Source organism: Rhipicephalus microplus, chromosome 6 (genome assembly GCF_043290135.1).
Source record: "Rhipicephalus microplus isolate Deutch F79 chromosome 6, USDA_Rmic, whole genome shotgun sequence".
In the NCBI taxonomy this organism is placed as follows: domain Eukaryota; kingdom Metazoa; phylum Arthropoda; class Arachnida; order Ixodida; family Ixodidae; genus Rhipicephalus; species Rhipicephalus microplus.
This window is the reverse complement of record NC_134705.1, coordinates 68,660,741-68,685,993: the sequence shown is the minus strand read 5'-3', so window position 1 is coordinate 68,685,993 and position 25,253 is coordinate 68,660,741. Positions and strand designations below refer to the sequence as shown.

The window sequence follows — 25,253 nt, the reverse complement described above, 5'->3', positions numbered from 1 at the left end:
ACCATCATCATCATCATCATCATCATCATCATCATCTTTCCTGTTTCCTGAGGCGGTTATTGAGACAGCACCCTGTCTGGCCTATGTAAACTTTGTCCAAGGACAGCGGACTTTCGTACATGGCGTGGTTTGCGCAATTCACAAAATGTTTTTCATGAATTTCTAAGCAGCTCCTTTTTGCTCAACACACGTGGTGTGCAGGCTCAGCTGAGCAGCGTTTTTCAGGGCCGAGAAAACAAACGGCACGTTGAACTGACTAGTCACTTTCTTCAGACAGTTTAGGTGCGAAGGTATTGATTCAAGTTAGGGTGCGATGGTATTGATTTGTACTGCCCACTCCTCTAACAGCGACGGGCGACCACTGAACCATCGTCGCTGTAGACCACCCCTCACAGGGCGCCGAAACCGCCGCCCTCCCTGTGGCACCAGCAAGCGTGTGGCCTCCTTCCTGCTCAAGCGATTCATGCTTCGTCACAGCTCACCCAAGCAACTACTTAGTGATCGAGCCCATGCCTTTGTTGGCGAAGTCATCGAAGCCATTCTCAAAAAGGGCAACGTTGTTCACTAAAACACTGCTGCTTGCCCCTCGCGAATGCGAGGCCTCACCGAACGCTTCAACCATACGCTTAGTGACATGCTCTCCATGTACGTTGCTACCGATCACACAAGTTGGAATGAAATTCTGCCTTTCGTCACCTACGCATATAATACCGCACCTCAGAACACTACTAGTTTTTGCATTTTCTTTTTATTACATGGAAGGCACCTGTCGTCGACCATCGACACGAAACTTCCAAGCCAGATTTGTCGGGGTGGACGCCTAATTATGGCACAGCGATGCTTGCTAAAGAGTGTCGAGACCTTGAAAATGCCTTCGCGCACATAGCAGCACTAGCACGCCCACGTATCTTCATGGAGCTCTCGTCTGGCTCTCAATTCCTATCACCGAAACTTGCATATCTCCGAAAGTATCGCCCAAATACGAAGACCCCTGGCATGTCATCGAATGCACTTTCCCGGCTCAGTACGTGATCTAACCCACCAAACAATCTTTGGACAAGCACCGTCGCGGGCGCAACATTGTCTACGTGGTGAAGCCGGAGGCCCAATATGAGACGCTCATAAAAACCACCTGTTAAGTCGCCAGGCAGCTGCCTTGTCGTACCGGGGGCTAATGGTAGCAAAGCCGTGCAGCAGTGGGTCGTGCTCTCCAGCGCCGTATAGCGGTTCTTTATCTTCGTAGAAAAAAGAGCAGCTCGGGCAGACAGTTGGTCTCCGCCTTGCCTGTCGCTCTCGTGCATCATCACTGAGTGCCCGCCAACAAAAGTCATATATATATATATATATATATATATATATATATATATATACCCAGTGCCACTAACCGTCTGGTTACTGGTTAGTGGCACTGCAATGGGCACAAAAATGGCCCCAAACTTTGCGAGCACTTTCATGGCTTCACTTGAAATCCCTTTCATTGAGGGACGCCTTTCACCACAGAAGATACTTAAACGATATTTTTTAGATATAGAACCACGATGAGGAAAGTCTTTTCCGCTCCATAAAGGATTTCAACAAGTTCTACCCATCAATTCAATGCACGCACAAAATTTCCAAAACTAGCATTATCTTCTTGGACGTCACTGTCATGGTCAAAAAGAACCGTTTGTCAACAAACCTTTACAAAAAGCCTACAGACTGTCAAGTGTACCTACATTTCAAGACTAGCCATCAAAAGCATTGCAAAACGGGTATTTCATATTGTGAGGTCTACCGGTACCGAAGAATATGCAACGATATGCAGAAGTGTGACAGACACGCAGAACACCTAAAGCTTTCTTAAGTAAAACAAAATTATCCCGAAGACATTAATTATGATGCCATACTACGTGCTCGCAACGTGAAGTGGAATGGTATAATTAGGGGACATACAGAGTATCGAAAACCACTTTCCAAATGAACCATGTACTAACTTTTTCGTCATCAGCGCCACGAATAAACAAAATACTTTCCCGCCTATTCAACATAATCAGGCAAAGCAAATGACTAACTTCAATTTTCACGGAGCCACCTGACGTGGTGCACCGCTGGGATAAAAATCTGAAGGACATCCTTGTCAGAGCAAAAACAAACCCCTCCATAATTCAAGCAGGGTGTCATCTCTGCGGAAGAGCTCGCTGCAAGGTATGCCCACCGATTGTCGCAACACGTGAATCAAAAGAAAACATCTCAGATTTCAAATTCTGCATAACGGAAAACCTTAATTGGGACTCCAGTAACGTAATATACAAGCTACATTGCAACATATGCGGGCAAGAATATATCGCCCATTCAGACACGCCATTATGGCTGCGGTTCAATGATCACCGATACCACGCCACTTCACATGCGAAGCTACCTTTATCTAGACATCTGCGCCTGCCAAAACACAGTTGTTAAAATATCAGCGTTATTTTTTTACAGTCCGGTTTCTCAAACAGGCAAGAGCATGAACAACGTGAGGCATACTTTAGTTTGAAATTTAGAACACTAATAGCTGGCATCAACGAAGACACTCGAAGACTCTCCTGCCTCCGAGAAGTAAGCCAGGTGGAAATTGGTGACAAAGATTCTTAGCTGCAGACCACGCTTGCTTTGCGACCGACTCGTACGTGTGCACTGCCATTTCTTGTTTTTTCTTTTTCTTATAATACTTTTTTGTCATGTGTACATGCAAAGTTTTTACGCTTGCCTACCACATGACAGCCATTGAGGAAAAACGGGCGAAGGTGAAAGGTAAAGAGCCGACCGACCCATTAAGGGTAAACTCTTTCCTTACGCGCGCCGTCGCCGGCCCCTTCCGCCCCTGCGGCGACAATCTTGGGTGGCCCGACACACGTCGAGAACTGACCAGCACAGGATGAGAACCAGATGTGGAGTTAACCTTGCATTTGGATGTGCACAGTCTGGTTTTGTGCTCAGCGTTCATAGTGTTCTGTTTCTTTTTTGTTTGTTTCTTTCGTTAGTTCTCTCACTCTCTCGCAAACATCTTTCAAGGCGAGAGGGACACGGCAGCAATGAATTTTCAATGTCTATGTTGGTATAACTCATCCCCTAACGAAGGTTTGACCCCTCCCGAAACTGTTCAGCATTAAGTATATTTATCCTTGACAGCGCTCCCCCGTTGTACCATATCCCATACCTTCACAAAGACTAACTGGCCCATTAAAATATGACTCAATATATATATATATATATATATATATATATATATATATATATATATATATATATATATATATATATATATATATATATATATATATATATATATTTGGCGACCGCAGTGACAAATCTCAGCCGAGAGTATCCATATATTTGCTATCGCAATAAAAATGCCGGGAAACGTGAACAAAGAACGGCCGGTGCTGTGCATGAATCGTTGGAGTACCGGTTGAGGAATCTTAAAAAAATGCAAGTTCGGCCCCTACTGGAAGCGAGTGGTCTTTGTGTCCACGGTACTTTTTTAAACTTATATCGCAATGACTACAATTGGCTCTAAGCGCTGCATTACGTCAGTTCTACCACCTTCGGTTACATTATCTGCTGTTTTCAAAAATGATTCATCAAAGAAAGAAACGACTTTTGAAAATTTCCCTCCTTCGATTACTGTCACAGATGTTGGCGAGGCCCCGCTGATCGGAAAATGGCGCTGCGGCCGACTCAAAGGCTTCCATTTCACGCTTCGGCCTCCGACGCCTGATGGGCCTCTAAGCGGCGCATTTCAAAGTTTGTGTAGGCCGATCGACCAGTGCGTGATCGCACGTGTAGGGATGCTTCACTTAGACTGAATGACTCATAGATCGGACACAGACATTTATTGAAAGCAAACAAGCATTTAAATAAAGTAAGGGTAATGGCTGGAGTTAGCAAAAATTACCTAACAGAAGACAACGAAAATACGCGTTAAAAAGAAGAGCAACAACACAAAGTATGGTTTAAAAAACAATGTAAGCACAAATGTAACCACATGCGGGATGTTATTAAATTAACTGACCATGGGGTAAACCAAATGGGTATAAAGTAAAGTTACAAGAAAGTATGCTCGTGCTTACCAGTTTCAACATGTGACGCAGCACATTCTAAGACAATATTTAAAAGCAGGGGACAAAGAAACATCGGTAGCAAAACTATCACGATAAAAAGTTGCATACGGACCAGACCAGCTCGTGGTGCACGTAGAGTAGTTAACGGGGAGCCACTGATTGTTTCGTCAGCTTCAATATCAGAAGAGGGGGCCCGATGTAGGAGCCGGCTCAATTTGGTTGCGTGGGACACTCCATGCTGGCCGCCTACGGAAGACCCGCGACAACAATGACTTAGCTGTTCGTTGGTTCAACGTCCTCTGCCGAAGCAGTGAAATTCTTTTCGGGACGTACGCATTTTTCGCCGAAGATATAGGGAAGACGTGGCGACATCGTTGCCGATTAGTTAGTTGGCAGAAGTCTTTTCCTATTAGAATGACACCCTTCCTTTGGACAATGGGCACACGGTGAATTCCAAACGTTTGTGAGAATAACTCACTGCGAGCTCTCCTTCACGTAGAGTTGATGCTTTCAGGTAGTGGGCGACGGTTAACTGGGCGGCTGCCCGCTCAATGAAGACTCACGTGGTAAGTGACGCAAGCTTGCAAAAGATAGTGTCCTTCCGACGCCTCCCGTATTTGAATCAATGCCAGTGCAACAAACGCGCTCTTCAATGAGAGCCGTCGGTCCTCCTCAGTTCAGAGAGTGGTCGTGATGCGACGCCACATTAAAGGTAGGGCTGCTTGCATCACGCGTGCTTCTGAGCGTTTTTGCATGCAAACGTGATAGGCGTGTGTCTCTCTCCAATGTAATACGTCTGTCGGATTTGTTCCTTCATGCTCAGTCTAGGTGGCTTGAAGAAATGTCGCCGCCACCTCACAGCGCTAGTTATACAGCGACGTCACCGTGACGCGTCCCCATTGGTTGCCCGAATAGCAACACGAACGATGACACACTATCTCAAAACACGGTATCACTTACAGAGCCACCGCGAACGCCAGGAAATCCAAGACGACGCCCGACGAATCTGTACACAATTCAACAACAACAAAAAAACTCTCTTATAATATTGCCGTCAAGAGGCACTGAATGAAGGGCTCCCTTCCCTTTGACCGCAAAGCACAGGCAAAGGCTCGGTGATGAGAAAGCGCCAGACAGGGCTAGAGCAGAGAGTGGTGCACAGTATGGTCAGGCGCATCTGGCTGGAATTGATAAAATAAAGGATGCGCTGCTTATACTCTCCAGCGTCACTGGCCCTCTCAGGTTTGCACGCACATTAAGAGGGGGTCGTCGGTATCATATCTCAATCAGCACAGCATTGGGAGCATCATCTATAGGCTGAAGGTCTCTACCGGCGGCTAGTTGTCTTTTTGTTCATCTTACTGTCTTCACATGAATTTTACACTTGCTAAGACACACCTACATCACTAGAAATAACGCCCTTTTACATTTTTTGGCTTCGTTTTATGTTGATTTTCATTAAGTTGCACCATTCTCATGAACAACGGCTTTTGTAAACATACCATTGGGATTCACACAAGTACTGCTACTTTTTTTGTTATCAACTTGACTTAAACAGCAAGTTCGGAATGTTTGCATGTGTTTATCTGTTTTTTACTGTCATGAATTCAGGTTTCATGTTTATAGTACCCATACTTTAGACAGTGTCATCATTGGTGCACCTCCGGATAGTATTTAGCTTATTGAAAATATGCGTTATTTAGCGCAAAGTGTTACGTGTCTATATTTAGTTACAACCCAAGAACAAATACGCCCTCCGCCCCCAATACTGCAGCACCCATGTCATATGTGCAAAATGGTTTTCATTGGTATTTTAATTTCAATTAAATTCTTTATTTGCAAACTGTGAAACAAACAGAAACATCACGACTGGTTAGACCCATAGCCGAAGGCTAGTTGGGGGTCCAAAAACATAAAACACTAAGGGTTCCATGTACAAAAAAGATATATCACACGCATACAGATAGTTATCGTGCATCCTTAATTTGCACGAGTGAAACAAAGGGAGAGCGAAAGTGTCGGTAAATTCACGATTGTTTTTAACAGTTCTAACTTACGAAAATACAAGTAAACAAAGCAGACTGTTGCATTATTATAAAGGTTAAAATATGCATGGCTAATACCGAAAACAAAAACCTAATCATTGGGTGACAATGGTATTTTTAAACGATTTCACAAGTTTCTGGCTGACACACATGCATACATACACACACACACGTATGACATCATAATTGTTTTCATTTATAAACAGTGTTCTGTGTAAGTAAGTATTTCTTGAGAAATGATGAAAAGTTATTCGACAGTTTTATTTCTGCTGGTAGTTTATTCCAAATTTTGCGCCCTGAAAACGGCAGCAAACGTTGTCCGTAAGTAATCTTCGTTGGAGGAAGATTGAAATTTCCATATGTTTCATTTCTGGTTACACGAGAGGATGTGCAAAATAAAGAAACATGAAAAGGCAGGTTGTTTTTGACAACATTGAAAACACACGTGTCAATTTTTAATTCGTGTACCTTATCATAAGGCAAAATATTCATTTTCATAAACAAAGGCATACTCGGCTCATTGTAGCAAGATTGAATGAATATTCTCAGGGCTCGTTTTTGAAGTTTGCGAACAGGTTCAAGAAACGTTTTATATGTCGTACTTCATCATTCATTGCACTGTGAGATGTGGCTGTGATTGAGTGGAAAATATAAAGTACGCAGAGTATTGGTATAAAGATGATGACGTGCTTGTGAAAGTGCGTAGTATCCCGAGGAGAGCTTTGTACAAACTACGTTTATTTGCTCTTGCAGTGCAGATTTTTATCAAACATCACGCCAAGATATTTAAATGAGCTGGCTTCGTCAAGTTGAAATTTGTTTATTTTCAAATCTAGTGGTATAGGCGGCACGATATTGTTGCGTGATTGAAACACTACATATTTAGTTTTTTTTTGACGTTTATAGTAAGTTTGTTCTTCATGAACCACTCACTTGCTTTATTTAACTCTTTGTTTGCTTTAGTTTGCAGATCATGAATGTTGTCCACTGTTATAACAATACAAATGTCATCGGCGTACATAAGAACTTCAGTAGTGTGGAAAATTTGTGGGAGGTCAATAATATATAATAAAAATAAAAGTGGCCCTAGGGCGGATCCTTGAGGGACTCCAGTGCGCATATACTTTGGTAATGACGTAATATCGTTCATTCTAGCTACCTTCACTCGCTCATGAAGGTAGCTATTGAGAATATCTAATGGGCTACCGCGATAACCATAATGCTTTAGCTTATGTAAAAGTATGTTGTGATCAACCGTATCGAAGGCTTTTTTCAGGTCCAAAAATATGACACACACAAGTACATTACTTTGCAAAGATACATTAATTTTTTGAGTTAGCGTTAACACTGCTGATGAAGTAGAGTGATTTGGGCGAAAACCACGTTGCTGAGGGCATATAACCTGATATTTTTGAATAAATTTGTGGAACCGGCTGATCAAAAGTTTTTCAAATATAATAATAATGATACTGAGCAAGGATATTGGCCTGTAATTAGAAGGGTCATTGCGGCCTCCGTCTTTGTAGAAAGGGACAACCTTAGCAATTCAGCTGAGATGGATATCTGAAGCAGCTGACGGAGCGATTGAATAAGTGACATAATACTGCTTCTAATACATCTATATTTGCTTTGATCAATCGAATAGGAATGCCGTCTTGTCCAGAAGCTTTAAAGGTAGACATTTTATTAATTGCTGATATCACGTCTTCAGGCTCAATGTTATACATAACGAAGGTGTTGGGCACAGGGCTCTGCGATATAGAAATGTTGTTCGAGTCATTAAATTGTTTGGCCAGTGATGGACTAATACCTGCGAAACATGCATTAAAACTTTCTACAACGTCTTCATCAATGGTTTCGGGAAGCACAGTTTGCTTACGTTGTTTACCTATGATTTCGTTTATAATTTCCTACAGTTTTTTCGTGTTGCCAGTGGTCTGTCTAATTAGTTGAGTATAATACTGCCTTTTACGCGATCGAGTCATAGCGACAGACTTATTCCGCTGAGCTTCAAATTGCTGTAAGTAGTAGGGATTGTCTTTGTTATGGCGCCATTTGTCGTGCCAGTATTTTTCGGCTTTGAGTGTTTGAAGCATCTTTTCAGTCATTCAAGGGCACATAGGTTTTTCATGGCGGCTTTTCGTTATCTTGCGATTACTCCTTTCTATAGCATTTTGTAGGTATTTGATTAGGTTATCATTTTCGATGTCTATGTCCTCATTTTGTATTTCGTTGTATCTAATGGCACAAATTTCTTGGCGTAATATCTTGTAATCTATTTTGGTTACGATGTTACTTTTTGTTGTCATGGTGCCCGTAAGGGAATATAAAACAGCAAATATAGGTAGGTGATCCGATATTGGCTCTAAGTAAACTCCTCCGGTGACCCCTGTGTCCAGATTTGTCATTGCGTGGTCGATTAAAGACGTCGATTCCTCAGTTATACGCGTTGGCTTCGTAATTAAGTTATGGTAGTTGTAAGACTGCAACAAATAGCCATAATCACTGTCTGTCACGTTGTATGTGTTTACGGTCATGTCACCTACTATAATCACTGTTGTATTTTGGTGCCCCGACAAAACGCAGAAAATTGCTTCCAATTTAGCAAGAAAGCCTGTGATACTACTGATCGGAAGGCGCTAAATTACACCAATAATGACGTCGTACACAAGGCGAATAAAAAGGTATTCAATGTCATTGCAACTATATGTGGCCGTTTCAATTGTGCAATAGGTTATGTTATCTTTAACGAACAAAGCAACGCCTCCCCCACGTGAACGTGAAACCCGCGCATTTGATTCTGTTCTGTAACCTGGAAAACAGAACATTTCACATTTTCACAACCACGTCTCAGTTGTTGCAATGACATTGAACGAATGCTAATGCTGCGACAGTAATGCAGAAAGCATATCCCTGTTTTTTTAATACTCCGGATGTTGCAATGAAAAATTGTTGTAGTCTTTGCTCTAAAGTGATTATCATCCTCTTTTATTGTACAAGCCATTATGAAGAAATGTGGTATAGGTTATGGAAAAAATACTCATACTATTAGCGATAAATCTTATTCGCCTGTTAGATGCACTACTTTCGAATTCTCGAATTGCCGTAGAAGTATTTTTCCGTCGGAGACCCATGCTAATTTCCATCCTTTTTCCCGCTTCTGTTGGATTGCTTTTCCAAGAAGATTTTTTCTTTCAGGGCACAAGTGTTCAGTTATGTAGACTGGGTCACTATTCTGGAAACCTAGCATGACAGTGTTGAGTCATTTTTTAAGCTTCCTTCAGTATTTTGTCCCGAACTGATCTGGATGTGAACTTCACTACTACGTTTGGGGGCGTATTGCTCTTTGACGGGACGTGGTGAGCGACGTCAATGTCACCGTCAGAAAGTTGCACGCACAAGCAAGATGCGACTTTTTCAACTGTAATGAGGACATCCTCAATTTCGGTCTTAGGTATACCTCTTGATTCGAGGTTGTTACGCCTACTGTACTGATTCAGTTCTATAAGCTGGTTTTTGTTTCCTGCAGCTCTTTGTTTAGTCTTAGATTTTCTTTCTTGCATTCAAGGCTCTGGTTTTTTACTTCACCGAGCTCAAGTCGAAGGCTCTTCATTTCAATTCGGTATTCTTCAAAGCTTTCGTTCATGAACCCGACAGATTGCCTGATGGAAGTGAGCTCAGCTTTCATTGAGTTATTCGTCGCATCCATTTTGTTAATCTCCGTTTCCAGTTCATTGATAGCTTCAAGAAATTTAGAGGTCATCTCAATAAGTACCTTTGATATCCCTTTAATGCTAGCTGGTGCCTTTTCAGCCATGGCTTTAGAAATATCCAACAGAGCGTCAGGTTTGCCAGAAGCCATTTCAGTGGTTATCTAGATCCACTTGCAAAAATTCACAACAGAAATGAGCATATGCTACAGAACACACTATGGTACACTGTGGCAGCAGTGACAGTGAAAACTTCTAAGAAGATTATGAGCGTAAAAGAATAGTAGGCCAACCTGTAATATGAAGCAGGAACCGTTTAGTGGATGTGCAGTCGATGCTGTCACCGCTGCCTAATGTCGTGTCCCGGGAGCATAGCTGTCTTTCTAGGCTGCTTCGTTGGTCACAAGGTGCCGATTCCAGCGACGCCTGAGCGGGAGCGATCAGACTTGCGCATTGATCCTGCTCTTGTAGCTCGTCACCTTTATCGTGGACTAGTTCACGCAGTGATGCTGATGCGGTTATCGTACTCTGCATGGTCATCCGTAGATCTGTAATATGAAGCAGGAACCGTTTAGCGGATCTGCAGTCGATGCTGTCACCGCTGCCTTATATGCATAGTACAATAGAAGTACTATGCATATCATAAACAAAAATTCCTCGTTCTTGTTAGAACATGACGTTTCTTGGAGTAGTGAATTCATACTTTTTAAAAAATTTGCAGTGAAGTAAACTTTTTGACCGTAAACAAGTGAAATGAACACGAGCCTGTACAAACAAGTGATTTGACTGAGATCTGTGAAATCGGCCTGACGTCACGTAAATGGCCGACTGCAATTTAGTAAGACAAATATGTAAATCCTGCCTGGAGGGGACAATGACCGTTGTGGGCGAAGCTAAATTTTTTTCTAGGCTGTAGCTGACTATAGCTAATATGCATCGAAGTTCGGTACATTACAGAAGAGAAAACAAAACACCAGCATTACGTGTACATGAGCAAGTTTTTTTTTATTTGCGCTGGCATGGCATGGTGACAGAGGAACAACACGGGGCCATAAAAATAACAAAATGAACAGCGGAAGCAAGCCTTCCTTATTGACACCAACAAGTTTTGACCCCTTCAATTCCACACAATAAAGAGCGCAGACCAATGCGCGGCTCTGAATTCACGAGTTTTAATAGATAAGCCGACCGATGACTCATTCAGAGAGAACAAAAATCACAGCATATCCACAGAGGGAATAATGATGAGTGGGCGAAGCTGAGGAGGTAATCATCGGTAAACCGTGAATCTTCCGTGTAATTAGCCGAATAGATCATCATATAAAGACGTGAGAAACGCTGTGTGTAGGCCGTGCCGCTTGGGCCTCTCGCTCTCGTACGGCACAATCTTGGTAGCGGTGTCACGCAGCTTAACGGCGCGCCAACAGCTAATGGGTTGTATTACAACGCTCTTTCTAGCTGACGTCGCCGCACTAAATCGAACGATTGCCTTCCACCAATGACACGCGCCATATGTGACATAAATCCTACTATATAATCTCGCATATTTCATTATCAACCTAATAACATCTCGCATCTATTCATCAACTACAAGTGCCGCTATTTAGTGAACACTCAATATACCGCTTTCAAGTTTTGCAACATCACGCATCAACTACCGCCATCTAGTGAAGACTGTATGAACTAAGCTAGAGGTGGCTACCTACTAATACTGCAACTACATAGTTCAGAGGATGTACCGACCCACGCCTTAAGGAGCTTCGCCCCTAAAAATTACTGTTATCGTAAACTGGCATCGTCCTTTCCTCAGCCACTCCATTCCTAGAATGCGCTTTTGCTCCAATTTTGCAAGTACTGCTCCTAAAAGAGTATAATGTTCTTCTTTTACGCTTGTAGAAATCTCTTAAGAAAAACTCTTATGCCATTCTCGTTTCAGCCTTCATCGCCATCAAGCCCCACTCCTAGTTCGAATAAGGTAAGTGTTTCATGATAAGGAAGCTATGGTACTATTAAGGTAGACAGAACATAAATCAGGTGGTCTACCCGATGCATTGTGCTAAGTGATATGGTAACACAAGCTCACATAGTTACACCGGTATTTAATATGTATGGCTAAGTCTGTCTGATGAATCACCTATAGCTGTCATCATGAAACACAATAAAATTATGAGGATAACGACAGATAATGTCACACGAAAATCACGATGAACGCTCGTCGGTAACACCTTTGCCTGAAAAAGTCAGTTTGATTTCAAGACATCAGCATGCTGGGTTTTCTTTTTCCTTCCCTTTATTTATTCTAGTTTTACACTAAATTTTACCAATGTGTTCTCTTTAAAATATACATATCTGAATTTATTTGGCTTGTAAAACAATTTTATTTAAAATGAAAGGTAGTGTTTGTATCATGCTCGATTCCCCTTGGTGGGTTGCACCAAAAGTTAAGGACGAATCAACCTAACAACTAATTGGGGAAGCCCAAGAATTAACCCTTGCGTAAAGATTATTGCTCTCTGCCAATATTTTATAGACAACTAAATTATTCAACTCAGCTAATAGTTGGAACTAGATCGTTGCCATGGTGATCGGGCTTCAATGATGGAGCAAAGCCAAACCTAAATATAGTTTGAAATGCGACTGCACGTTCTACAACGTAAAGGGACAAATATTTTTTACAGCCCGCAATATAGGGCACGCCGCATAATCATATAGTAGCCTTGGCGTTTGATATGCAAGATACTTAGCGGAGAATGGCGTAGAAACATTGACGAATTGCCAACAATGCGTTCTGAAGAAAACTCACCCCCTTTTTTTTTGCATTTCATTAAGACAATTCACACATAAGACAGTAAGGCGTCAGTTGTTCTGCTTGCACTTTTCGACAGCATCCGGTAGTTATGTTATACTACTACATTCTATGAATTATGCATGTACTTATCAGTGTGCAATAAGTGTTATTACCTAATTCTATCGGAACTAATATTATTCTAGGAACTAGCTCCGTAAAGATATTTTCGTAATCATTATACATTTTGCCACTCGCCTGGCTTTTATAATCAACTCAACGCAAGAAAAATTGCAAAATTCAAAGGCCAAGTTACTTCGAAAGAAAATCATGTACCGAAAACTGTATCGTTATTTACTGCACAAACAGGTTATTTATTGAAACAGAAAAAAAGTCAGAGTTTCGTGCCTGAAGGTTCTTCACAAGAATGTCTGTATTACGTCAAAAACTGTGAAGACATTTGTGTATTGGTCACAGTAGTTTACGAAGTGTCTTGAAAATTACCTTGGAGACATTCACTGCCCCTTAAACTGGATTGCAGGTTAGCATACGCGGAAAACAATTTTCTATGTGCTAGTGAACAGTACCAAAATCAGTGTTGCAACGTCAAGCTCTTGCAGAAAATGTAGCTCGTTAGGCTCAGCTTAATTTTTATTTACAGATGGCCGTATATATCCTCTTATATCACTTAGAAGTGCTAATGAACATTCAATAATGGCAGTCAACATAAATTTGGCCGTGTTTATAGCTCGTTCCATGTTCTGTGGTTCTTGGTGCACTATTAGAGCTACACATAGCTCACTAAAATAGTCGAGCAGGACACATTGAACAGCGGAGAGTCACGAAATAGGGAAGAGGTGATTGTAAAGAAAAAAGTCGGCATGCTGAAGTGGAGAAGAAGAAAGAAAAGAGTACAGATAGAACAAGATGTGTAAAGCGGCATGCTAATAGATAAAGCAAAAGAAATGAATATTTTTGCTCACATTGGGTGAAAGTTCGTGCAAGCAGGGCTGTGAAACAAGACTTTGTGGGAACAGTGCGATTGCGTTCCCAAGGGCGAGAGCACGAGAAATAAAGTGAGAAATAGAAAGACAAATAACAGCACTGAAAACAAATAGAGAGCTAGAAAGATAGAGACAAGGAATGAAAACACTGCTTAGCGGGAACGACCAAAACCGCAGTTGAATTGCTAGAGCATCGGCTCTGTAACTCTAACGAAGCAGGTTAGGCCCCTACTGGAAGAAAGTGATCTTTTTGTCGACGGTACTTTTTAAACATATATCAAAAATACTACAGTATGCACAATGCAGTACATTACGCCAGTTCTACCTTCTCTGGATTCATAATCTGCTGGTTTTCAATATTGTTTTATGATGCAAAGAAACTAGTTTTCGAGCTTCCTCACCTTCGATCACTCATAAAGAGTGTCTCGTTTTGGTAGAGTTGATGCATCCGGGAAGTAGGCGATGGTTTACTGGGTGGCTACCAGCCCATTAAAAATTCATGTGATACTAGACGCAAGCTTACAAAAGGAAGTATTCGACACTCTCCGGCATCGCTATGAGTGACGCTAACTCTACCAAGTTTTTAGGCAGATATATACCCAGTAACTAGGACGAGGGGACGATTGGCAGCGTAGCCAATGGGCACAGCATCGGCAGCATCATCTATAGGCTGAAGGTACATGGCGGCGGCTAGCGGTCTTTTTGTCCATTTTACTGTCTTCATAACAATTTTAGAGTTGCTTTAACAGCCCTACATTACTAGAAATACGGTCGTTTCTACGTTCATCTGCTTCACTTTATGTTGACCTTCAATAAAGTTGCGTAATGCTTATAAACTATGGCTTTTGTATACATAACATTTGAGTTCGCACAAAGTTTACTAATTCTCTTTAGGTATTTGGCTGATCATGACAACGATTTCAAATTATTTGCATGCGTTAAGGAATTTTTTTTAATGTAGTGGATTCTTTTTTTTAGCCTTCCAGTGTACCTACTTCGGACTGGCCCCCCTTCGATGTACCTCCGGCAAGTAGCTTATCTCAACATAAATATTCAGTATTTGACATAAAACGGTAGTGTTACGTATCATTTCATTTCATTTTATTACCTTAAAGACCCCACTAGGGGGTGTTACATAAGGGGTGGATGTAGAAAAATTATACGAAAAAGAAAATGCTAACCATGTATGTTAATTGCGAGACAGACAATGTGTTACATTTTGTAAAAATAAACTCAGGCAGGTAATGGCGGCAGTGCTGTGGGAAAGGTCGTTCTATTCAGATGATGCCCGTGGAAAGAAGGAGGCAGAAAATGTCTTGGTGTGGCTGCGTGGACGGGTGACTTGTAGGGCATGACCAGCGCGATGAGATATGCGGGCTGGAGTGGTGATAAAGTCCGGTCGGTCACGTGAGCTGTAATAGAACTTATGGAACAGAGCTAGGGTGGCGATGCGACGACGAAGTGCAAGAGTTAATAGAGATGATTCTTCTTTCAATGATGACACACTGACATGATAAGAATAGGATGAATGAATAAATCGTACCGCGCGGTTCTGCAGTGCCTCAAGTGAATTTGTTAAGTAAGCCTGAGGCGGGCTCCAAATGGCAGCCGCATACTCAAGCTTTGGCCTGATAATTGATTTGTAGGCTAGAAGTTTCAGGTGTCTGCGAGCGTGGCGTAAATGACGTTTCAGAAATCCAAGTGATTTGTTAGCACCCGCCATTAGGTTAGTGACATTCGCACCCCACGTTAGATCATATGACAATGTTACACCTAGATACTTATAAGATTTGACTCTGTCCAAGTCAACATTACCGAGTGTGTAAGGAAAAGTTAAAGGGTTTTGACGACGTGAGAAAGATAATGATTTGCATTTAGTTGGGTTAAGTATCATGAGCCAATTGTCACACCATGCTTGAATAGAGTTAAGATCATCTTGAAGTGCTTGCTGCTCAGATAGATTAGTAATAGTACGATAAATGACGCAATCATCGGCGAACATGCGAATGTGACATGAAACGTGCAAAGGTAAGTCGTTAATGCATATTAGGAACAGTAGAGGACCTAACACCGAACCTTGGGGAACACCGGGCATAACTGGAAGAGGGTTAGAAACACACTCATTAACAAAAACTGATTGGGAGCGATTTCTCAGAAATGCTGCAATCCAATTAAGAACGTTAGGTTTAATGTTTAAGCTAGAAAGTTTAAAAAAAAGGAGCTGATGAGACACTTTATCGAACGCTTTAGCGAAATCTAAAAAGATGGCATCAGTTTGCTGGTTACAGTCTAAGTTTAAGTGTAAATCATGAAGGAAGTTAGCTAGCTGAGTTTCACAGGATAGACCTTTGCAAAAACCGGGCTGTGAAGGATTAAAAAATCATTTAAGTCTAGAAAGGTCATTATTTGTGAATAAATGACATCTTCGATGATTTTGCATGGTATCCTTGTTAACGAGATTAGACGATAATTTAATGGTGACTGCTTACTGCTAGATTTATGGATGGGAACGACCTTTCCCACTTTCCAGTCATCTGGCAAGCGACCTGTTGAAAGGGATTGAGAAAACAAAAGACACGAGAAAGCAGCCGAAATGTTCTTAGTATTAAGTAAAAACTTCGAATTAATTTCGTCGAAACCAGCTGATGATGTTAACTTGAGACGTTCTATGCAAGATATTATGCCATAAAGGGAAAATACAATGTCAGGCATTGGTAGTTCGCTGGTAATACACCGAGATCTTAGTACAATCGGAGGCATGGCATGGTCTTTAGTAAATACACTTGCGAAGGCGGTGTTAAATACGTCCGCACATTCTGCGTTACATATAACATCATTGTTTTCATTAGCTAGTGTTATCGCGTGTTTTTGTTCTGGGTTAATCTCCCGCCAAAATTGCTTAGGGTTTTGTGTTAGCATAGAAGAAAGGTCATTGTGAAAAAACTTGTACTTAGCGTTTTGTATTGCCGTGAGGTATTCGGTTTCCGCTGAGTAGTACTTATCCCACAGAAGTGGGTTGTTGCTCTGTTTAGCAGCTAGGAAATATCTTTTTTTTATTTTCTAGTCGCTTCAGTGATTTGTTGAACCATGGTTTCTTTTTGTTAGCACAGAAACTACATACCGGAATATACTTCTCAATTAGCTATAGCACTTTGCTCTTGAAAAGCAACCAGTTTTCTTGCACTGCATGATTACTAAATTGCGTCTCGAATACCGGGAAAAAGCGGGTTAGCTCGCTGTTGATAGCTTCATAATTGGCCTTATCACAAAGTCAAATTGTTTTTTTGTAAGTTTCACATACTAGTGCGGCAAAGTTAAAGGTTGCATGAACAACCTTGTGGTCACTTATTTTCCTTAAAAGTGTTATGGATGTCATAGAGTCGGGGTTGTTTGTTAGTCTAGGGTGTTTGACGAGCTCTGTGCGACGCGCGTTGGTTCAGTTATCAACGGCGAGAGGTTGAAGTTCAGACACACATCAACAAAGTTAGTTGCTTCTGGGCTAAAAGTTGTGTAGTTATGCCAGTCAATGCGAGGATAATTGAAATCTCCGAAGAGAACGATGTCAGCGTTTGGATGCACTCTTGTAAGAGTGTTTAGAATGCTGTTCTGTTTGCACGGGAAATCGGGGTTACTTTAGGGCGGCCTATAGCAAACGCCTAAAAGTACGGTTCGCAGTACCGCGCGGCAGATGATCCATAATATTTTAATGTCCGAATCGATGTGTAATACTGAAGATGATAGCTGCTGATTCACTGCCACAAGGACCCCACCCCTTAGTTCATTTGTGCGATCTTTGCGATAAAAATGGCAGTTAGGCAGATCGGATAGAATTTCATCGTCACTGATGTTGCTATGTAGCCACGTTTCAGTTATTATGAGCACATTGATGATAGACGATAAGACAACATTTAATATAAGCTGACTTTTCGGCAAGAAGCTGCGAATATTAGTAAGTATTACAGACAGTGTAAGGTTAGCCCGAGGAACTTTGCTATGATGGTTTTTTTCTTTCATAGCCCGTTGATTGCTATTTGAATTCTTCGAAAGATTGTGAGACTTCGTCATAAATATATTTCTATGAGCCAATAGAAAGTGTTTTGTAAGAGAGTTGAAAGCGATCAGATTTAGTTTTGGCAAAAGCAACCAAATGCTTACGAGCGTTTCTGACTGAGCGGGAGAAGTCCTGTGCGATACTGTAATTAGTCCCTTTTAATTTTCGAGCATTAGAAAGAACAGCTTCTTTCGTTTTGTAGAAGCTAAACTTAACGATGATGGGGTGACCGCGCTCGATAGGGTGACGGCTTAGGCGACGAACCCTTTCAATTTCTTTTGGATTTATTGTAAAGCCAAGGTGGTCACGACAGTGTTGTATGACCAATTCTTCAGTTTGGGTGTAACTTTCTGAATTACTAGGCTCGGGCAGGCCATAAAATACCAAGTTGTTCCGCCGGGATCGATTTTCGGTATCGTCAATACTTGTCTCGAGTTCGAATACTTGGCGAGCTGTCTGGGCAGTGTTGGATTTTATGTTGTCTATTTCTGTGCGAAGCAAAATAAGGCTCTGAGAATGTTTGTCAACATCCTTTATCCGCTGACTCAACTGGGCGATAGTTTGATTCGTGGTTAGAAGTTGGCCTTTCAGGTCACTGACATCTGAAATTAGTTTGGACTGACCAGCTGATATTTTATGCAATTCGTCGAGTATAGCGGTTGTGTTAGGACCAGGATTTGACTCGACGTCGCCCGATAACATGAGCAAGGAACGAATGACGTCAGCACACTCAACAACAATTAAAAATCAGCACCGTGGGCTCGGCAGCTGTAGCAAAAAGTAGTTGCTTGATTTCTTTGAGAACAGAGCGTACGGTTTACTAACCTGCATGGCAAAGGTAAGCGGGTTACTGCTCTGTGCTGTAGCACAGCTGTCGAGCCCACGAAGCGCCGCGGTAGATCGCAGCTCTTTTGTAGGCGACAAACAGGTTGATGTTCTAGGCGATGCGATCTCCCACGGGGAAGTGAGGACCGAGTGTTCCAGGGTTAGCGCCATCTGGTAGGTTGAGGTGCTGGCTTCCGGTTGGGTAAGGGGCGTTGTTCGGCAGAAGGCTTGAGTTTCCCAGCCATTTCCTTGGAACCGGCATGTCGACGCTGTCTCAGTGGTGGCGAACAATAAGGCAGGCAACAGCACGCGCGAGATAGCAAGCGTGAATACCTGCATGACAAAGGTAAGCGGGTTACTGCTCTGTGCTGTAGCACAGCTGTCGAGCCCAAATCTATTTAGTATAAAGCAAAAGTTGGGCACATATTTAGTATCTATTTAGTATGAAGCAAAAGTTGGGCACATTAAACAAGGGCGAGACTTCAATATTACTTGTAGATGACCTATATTATTCAGGTAATTATGTGTGCAAGTCATGGTCACAAAGGAGTGGGGCGGGGTCCTAACTATGTCATGGTGGACCCCGAAAGCAAATTTTCACTCCTTGACCTGAACCATTTTTCATCCTTAAAATGACGCAAAGGAAAGAGCAGAGGTCAATAGGTGGCTCTGAGTTCACGAGTTTTAATAGATTAGCTGTTTAGGCAGACTGCTGGCTCATTCAGAGAGAAAAAAGACTACTGTTATCACAAACAGGCATCGTCTCCTTCCTCTGCGGCTTTACTCCCAAAATGCGCGCAACACTTTCATACGCGTCCTATGCACCAGCACTGATGGGCAAGAGAACGAATGAAATTTGGCTGATCGCATGTAAAGTCGCAATCGATGTTCTGCGAAAAAAGAGGATTGAAGATGAATTTGTTTTATTTCTTGAATCAGTAAGACGCTATGAAGTGGCGCTAAATATATGTAGGAATCGACGCAAACTGAAACGTTAAACGACCACATCTGCTTCTTATGAACAGTTTTTTTACAGTTGCGTAACAATGCCATTATGAACATAGACATTAGCAATACCAGAAGAGGTAAACTGATATGAAGCGCTGGCGCGCGCGAGGATTGTAGCCCACAACACTGCTACACAAATCAACTTCAGCGGTTGATTTCTAACTACAATTTACGTTAACAAGACATGACGGCTGTATCATAAAAGCACATGTGTAATGTTTATAAAATTAGATAGCCAGTACTGCAACTACGATTGACGTTAGACAACCTCAGGGTTTGTTTGATGAGTATATCCAAGAGCGATGCGTGTCTCTGTGGTAGAAGACTTTAAAATAGTGAAGTGATGGGCAAGTTGGTTTAAAAGGAAAAGAAGACTACTTAGAGAAAAGACACTCAACTTGCGACTGAGTTAATTTCTTGAATCGTTTCACCACGAAAACAAATGTGCACGCAATCACAGCAGTTTGTCACAAAAGCAAGAAGCGAAATTGCGGTAAGACAGGCGTTAACAATCTATGATAAGAAAGATGAAGTACGTTTGATTCGTTTGTAGGCTTGACGGCTTTAAAGTAGCCTATTGCCTACAAAGTCAGATGCCCCGAAGGTGCACTGATGCACGCTTGTGCGTCTTTTTCACTTGCAATCTCGGTCACACCTGCCTTTCACTCTACCCATGACGCCTGACTTCTGAAAAAGAGCATTGCAGCCACATGTATTGCAATGCGTCCAATCCTCCAGAGTAGTAATCATAGTGGAGAGCTCTCTATTTTTATTATTAAAGGGACCCTGCGACACTTTTTGAGTGTGGTCAGAAAACACTGCCGATTGGTTGTAGAGGCTTCTGACAAAACGCGAGCCAAACACTATAAAGCAACACCAATGCCTGGAATTTCCAATGAATTATCTAAGAAAGCTAAAACTTGCTTTCTTTTCCCTCGAGAAATGAGAGAAGACGTTCAAAAATCAAAGACAGCCACCCATCTATCAGCGATTGGCTGATTTGAATATGGCGTGCGCGATAGCTACCGAGATCACCGTGGGAGGGCACCACTTGTCTACGCGAGTGCGCGCGATCACTGATGAAAAGCCGCGTACTCGAAGAAGAAATAAAGTGCTCAAGGTGACGAGGCATGAGTGACGTGTGTTCTTTGCCCCTTCCATCCCTCCCTGCTTATCTTCCAGTGGTATCACCAGGAAAAAAGAAGAGGAAATGCAACGTCAGCGTGCGGCAAGTATTTATGACTCCAACCGTACTGGACGAATTCTTGAATTCTTCCGCTACACCCATGTTGTACGCACCACGTCCCAGGGATGCAGAAAGTGAACCAAAGCCCGCGTTGCACGCCGTTGCTTCAGATACTGAGTGGCCTTCGCTGCCATCCGGAGCAATAAAAAAGACCACATCATGGGCTACAACTTCAAAGAGGGCGGAAAATGACAGGCAAGGCACTGAGATGAACCAAACTATGCTGAAGCATCTACTAAAATCTAATCGTGTCATTCCGAACGAGCTACAGACGCCAGGTGCGAAAACAACAGTGCAGATCCTCAACGTGCTGGAACCGCTAATGCTTGCCTTTCCATAAACAATATCAAACTTCTTCGATGAACGTGTGCGAACCTCTGCTCTAATGCTGTGGAACGCAAGAAGTTTGCGAAGCCGATTGCTGATTTTCGACAACGGATGTTTAAATACATATTTCCGTTGGTTGTTATATGTGAGCCGAATATGATGTTGTCGTTTCGGATTTCGGGATACGTCACTTTGTGGTCATGCGATGATTGAAATGCGAGCAAAATAATTATATGCGTACGTCAAGATTTAACGCACGTGAGGCATGCCGAGGCTCCTCGTGCTTCTAATGACTATATTTGCCTATCTATAAAGTACAAGCGACTTTCATTATCAATTATAGGTGGATATATCCCACCTATAAGCCATGTGGACTGTTCCCCTCTCTTGTCTTTGCTATAAGCTTGCACTGGACTATATGTATTACTTGGGGATTCTAATGCACACCATCCCATGTGGGGTTCTGCCTCACTGAACACCAGCGGTAGGTACATTGCCGATTTTGCGCTCAATCGGGGCCTGATGTCCATCAACGATGGCTCACCTACTTACCTCCGTGGCGCATGTACAGCAGCTGTCTGGACGTATGTTTTGTGAGTGGAAGTGTCTTGGCTACCACCTGTTGGTTCGTAGACGTTGAAACACATATAAGTGACCATCTCCCTACATATATAAAGTCAAAAGGATTCCGTAGTTCGACTCCCCTGCCAGTGAAACGCGTAGACCGGCCAGGATTCCAAGCTTCTGCAAACTCTTAGTGTGAGAACATTCAATCTATAGAAAGCCTCATTGCATCAGCCTTAACAACGCATATGAAACTTGTGAATGTATCACTACAAGATCACAACTTGACGCACAATACGAATACCTTCGTGCAATTCGTCACCGGGCAGAGAGGAAATACCAGCGCTACCGGAAAGCCATTTTCGGTTAACGCCACTCGGAATGCAACGAATAGCCACGTGCCAGAGACAGTTGCAAGGATCGTCCTCGATAATCAACGCCATCAGCACTCGTCAACACTCACGGATTCCGGCGCATGCGCTCACCCGTGGTCGCCCCTCGCGGATCAGCCTATAAGTTCGTCACCCAGGAGCGCGGCGGCCATAGGGCACGGCAGCACCTTGGCCATGCGGATCCCTAACCACTTCGTATTCCTTGTGCAGGTAAGGAAACGTTTCGGTAAATGTATCCGCTCTAGTGACCGATGCCTGTTGGTGCTGCCGTGCCCCCGGCTGTGTGATTTGTTGTTTGAATGCTCATTGTTCGTGAGAAAACTGTTGTTGCTCGGCGGTGATGTAGAGACCAATTCCGGACCTGAGCTCTCTCAAATCATCAAGCAACTAAATGTAATTTCCGCAGATATTAAGGAAATTAAGGAACAGAGACTAGCGGATATTGAAAATAAACTGGACGCTCTAGGCGCACTAGAAGAAAAACTTAAAGCCTGCAAAGACCAGGTTTTTGCGATGAATAGCACAATTAAAACGCTTGAGCAAAGAGTTGAGGAGCTTGAGAACCACAGCCGTCCGTCAAACTTAATTATTTATGGCCTAGAAGAAATGAAAGACGAAACAAGCGATAAACTGGAGCAAGCAGTTAACAAAGGTATAATAGAAAGTGTTCTTGAGCTGGAGCCGGTTCAAATTGAAAGAATTCATAGATTAGGCAGATATGCGCCAAACAAGACACGACCAGTGATTCTGAAGCTTCTTGACTCGAGACAGAAAGGGAGTATTTTGAAGAATTGCTTCAAGCTCAAGAATACTGACCTCTCTATAGGGGAGGATTTCGCTCGCAAAACCCGTGAGACAAGGAAAAAGCTTTGGGACAGCGCCAAAACTAATCGGGAAAAAAAAGACAAAGTCGCACTAGCATACACCAAGCTTTATATTAACGATGTCGCTTTTGTCTGGGACGACGAAAAGGGTGAAAGGGTACCAGTACAAAAAAACGGCACAGTAAACCGCCCGAACCCAACAACACGCCCAATCAAAGAAATAACGTTACTAACCGTAAAAGCCCGCAGTATACTAAATAAAACAGCAAGCCTTGAACAACTACTGCTTGATCAAGAGCCACACATAGTCGCCATCACGGAAACATGGTTGACGCCTGATATCTCAAACGACGAATTCACTCCCCCGGAGTACGCTGTAATCCGGAAAGATCGTCCCACACGTGGTGGGGGTGTGGCCCTGCTGATAAGCAAATCGATTCCTTTTGTCGTGCTTCCCGATGTTATAGGCGCAGAGGCGGTATTCTGTAAAATTCATTGTGATGGAATTAGCATAGTAACCGGGTGCGTTTACAGAAGCCCCTCATCTAACAACAAATGTATTATAGCGATCCAAGATTATCTTCAAACTCATGCCCATAACTCTCGACTAATCATCATGGGTGACTTCAACCTTCCCGACATAAATTGGAACAACATGCAGTACACGTCACAGTCATCGGAGACACTTATTGATTTAATTTTAAATTTCAATCTACAACAAGTCGTGCTTGCGCCAACACGTATAAAAAATCAAACAAAAAGCGTACTCGACCTTATATTGATTAGTGGCCAGTTCCCGTTAAATAAATCAGTCGTCAATGTGATTCCGGGGATATCAGATCACCGCATACCAATCTGTCAGCTCCAACTAGGATATGACATAACACCACGTTCATCAGTAACTACTGTACAAAATTTCCCTAAAGGTGATGATGCCAGCATTGTAATCTACTTAGCACACGAATTTGAAAACTTTTCAAACCTTGCTATACATCCAACGACTGATGTAAATCATCTATGGTCGTGCTTCAAGACTATCGTTGTGTTCTGCGTTACCCACTTTGTCCCACTGAAAACAAAAGGGCAAAAAAACATAATCCTTGGATAACCCGCGAAGTTTTACACGCAAAGCGAAACGTTAAGAGGCTACGCCAAGCAATCAAAAAGAAAGGCAAGAATCCAGTAACCGCATCTAACCTAGCACGTGCTATTACAGATTTCAAACAAAAAGCTAGCTTCGCCAAAAGGCAATATTTTACTTCAACGCTTCCGTGTTACATAAAAAACAACCCTCACCGATTCTGGAAACATTTTCGCCCTGCCGCTGAAACAAAGTCGTGTTTAAGCGATAGCGATAAAACAAACTAGGCCAATATCTTCAACGATTATTTTCAATCTGTCTTTACTGATGACAATGGCACCACTCCTGCGGCCTTGCATACAGCCCGAATTCCCATTGAATCATTAGTTATAAGCGACCCCGGGATTCTTAACCTACTTTTGAATCTAGACACGAAGAAAGCCAGTGGCCACGATGATATTGCGAATGAATTTCTTTTTCAATACGCAGAACTGTGTAGTAAATACCTCGGCATAATTTATCGCAAATCTATAGAAACAGCAAAACTGCCATCAGAATGGAAAGTAGCAAAGGTGATACCCATACACAAAACCGGAGATACCGCTGTTCCTTCTAATTTTAGACCTATATTCCTCACCAGTACGTCATGTATGATACTAGAGCATATAATCGCTAAGCATTTAACTATTTTTCTCGAAAACAACAATCTTCTGTCCCCCCATCAACATGGCTTCCGGAAAGGTTTATCAACAATCACGCAGCTTACCGAGGTAGTCCACGACCTTGCACTCAGTATAAACAACCGTGGCCAAACTGACGTAATTCTACTTGATTTAGCAAAAGCGTTCGATCGAGTGTGTCATACTAAACTGATTTCGAAATGGCAGAACATTATTGGGGATGGGGAAATTAAGAACTGGGTAAGAGACTTTCTTATAAACCGGTCACAGTTCGTGGTTTTCGAAGGAGTATCGTCATGGACGGCCCCAGTTAAGTCAGGTGTTCCCCAAGGCTCCGTCCTAGGGCCATTATTATTTCTAATTTACATAAAAGACATCACTGATAACATAGACTGCAAAATTAAACTTTTCGCAGACGACTGCATTATTTATAGAACAATTAACAGTTCGGATGACCATTTATCTTTAAATAATTCATTGAGTAAGATTGCTCACTGGTGTGAGCAGTGGCAAATGTTAATTAACCTAACAAAAACAGTTCGCATGACGGTAACCAGGAAAAAAGAACCCTCCGACTTTACCTATACAATTAACGGCGTACCTTTACAAAGAGTTGCCCCGCCGCG

General features: G+C 42.4%; 1 protein-coding gene across 5 annotated transcripts in view; it reads left to right on the top strand.

Moving 5' to 3' along the window:
* Nucleotides 1–25,253, top strand: part of LOC119167607 (uncharacterized) — a 234,744-nt gene that overhangs the window by 24,574 nt on the left and 184,917 nt on the right. For all 5 annotated transcript variants that reach the window (XM_075866042.1, XM_075866040.1, XM_075866039.1 and 2 more), the window contains exons 5-6: nucleotides 11,777–11,815; nucleotides 14,608–14,655. In XM_075866042.1, the coding sequence (XP_075722157.1) occupies nucleotides 11,777–11,815; nucleotides 14,608–14,655 (87 nt within the window). The remainder of the gene's footprint in view (nucleotides 1–11,776; nucleotides 11,816–14,607; nucleotides 14,656–25,253) is intronic.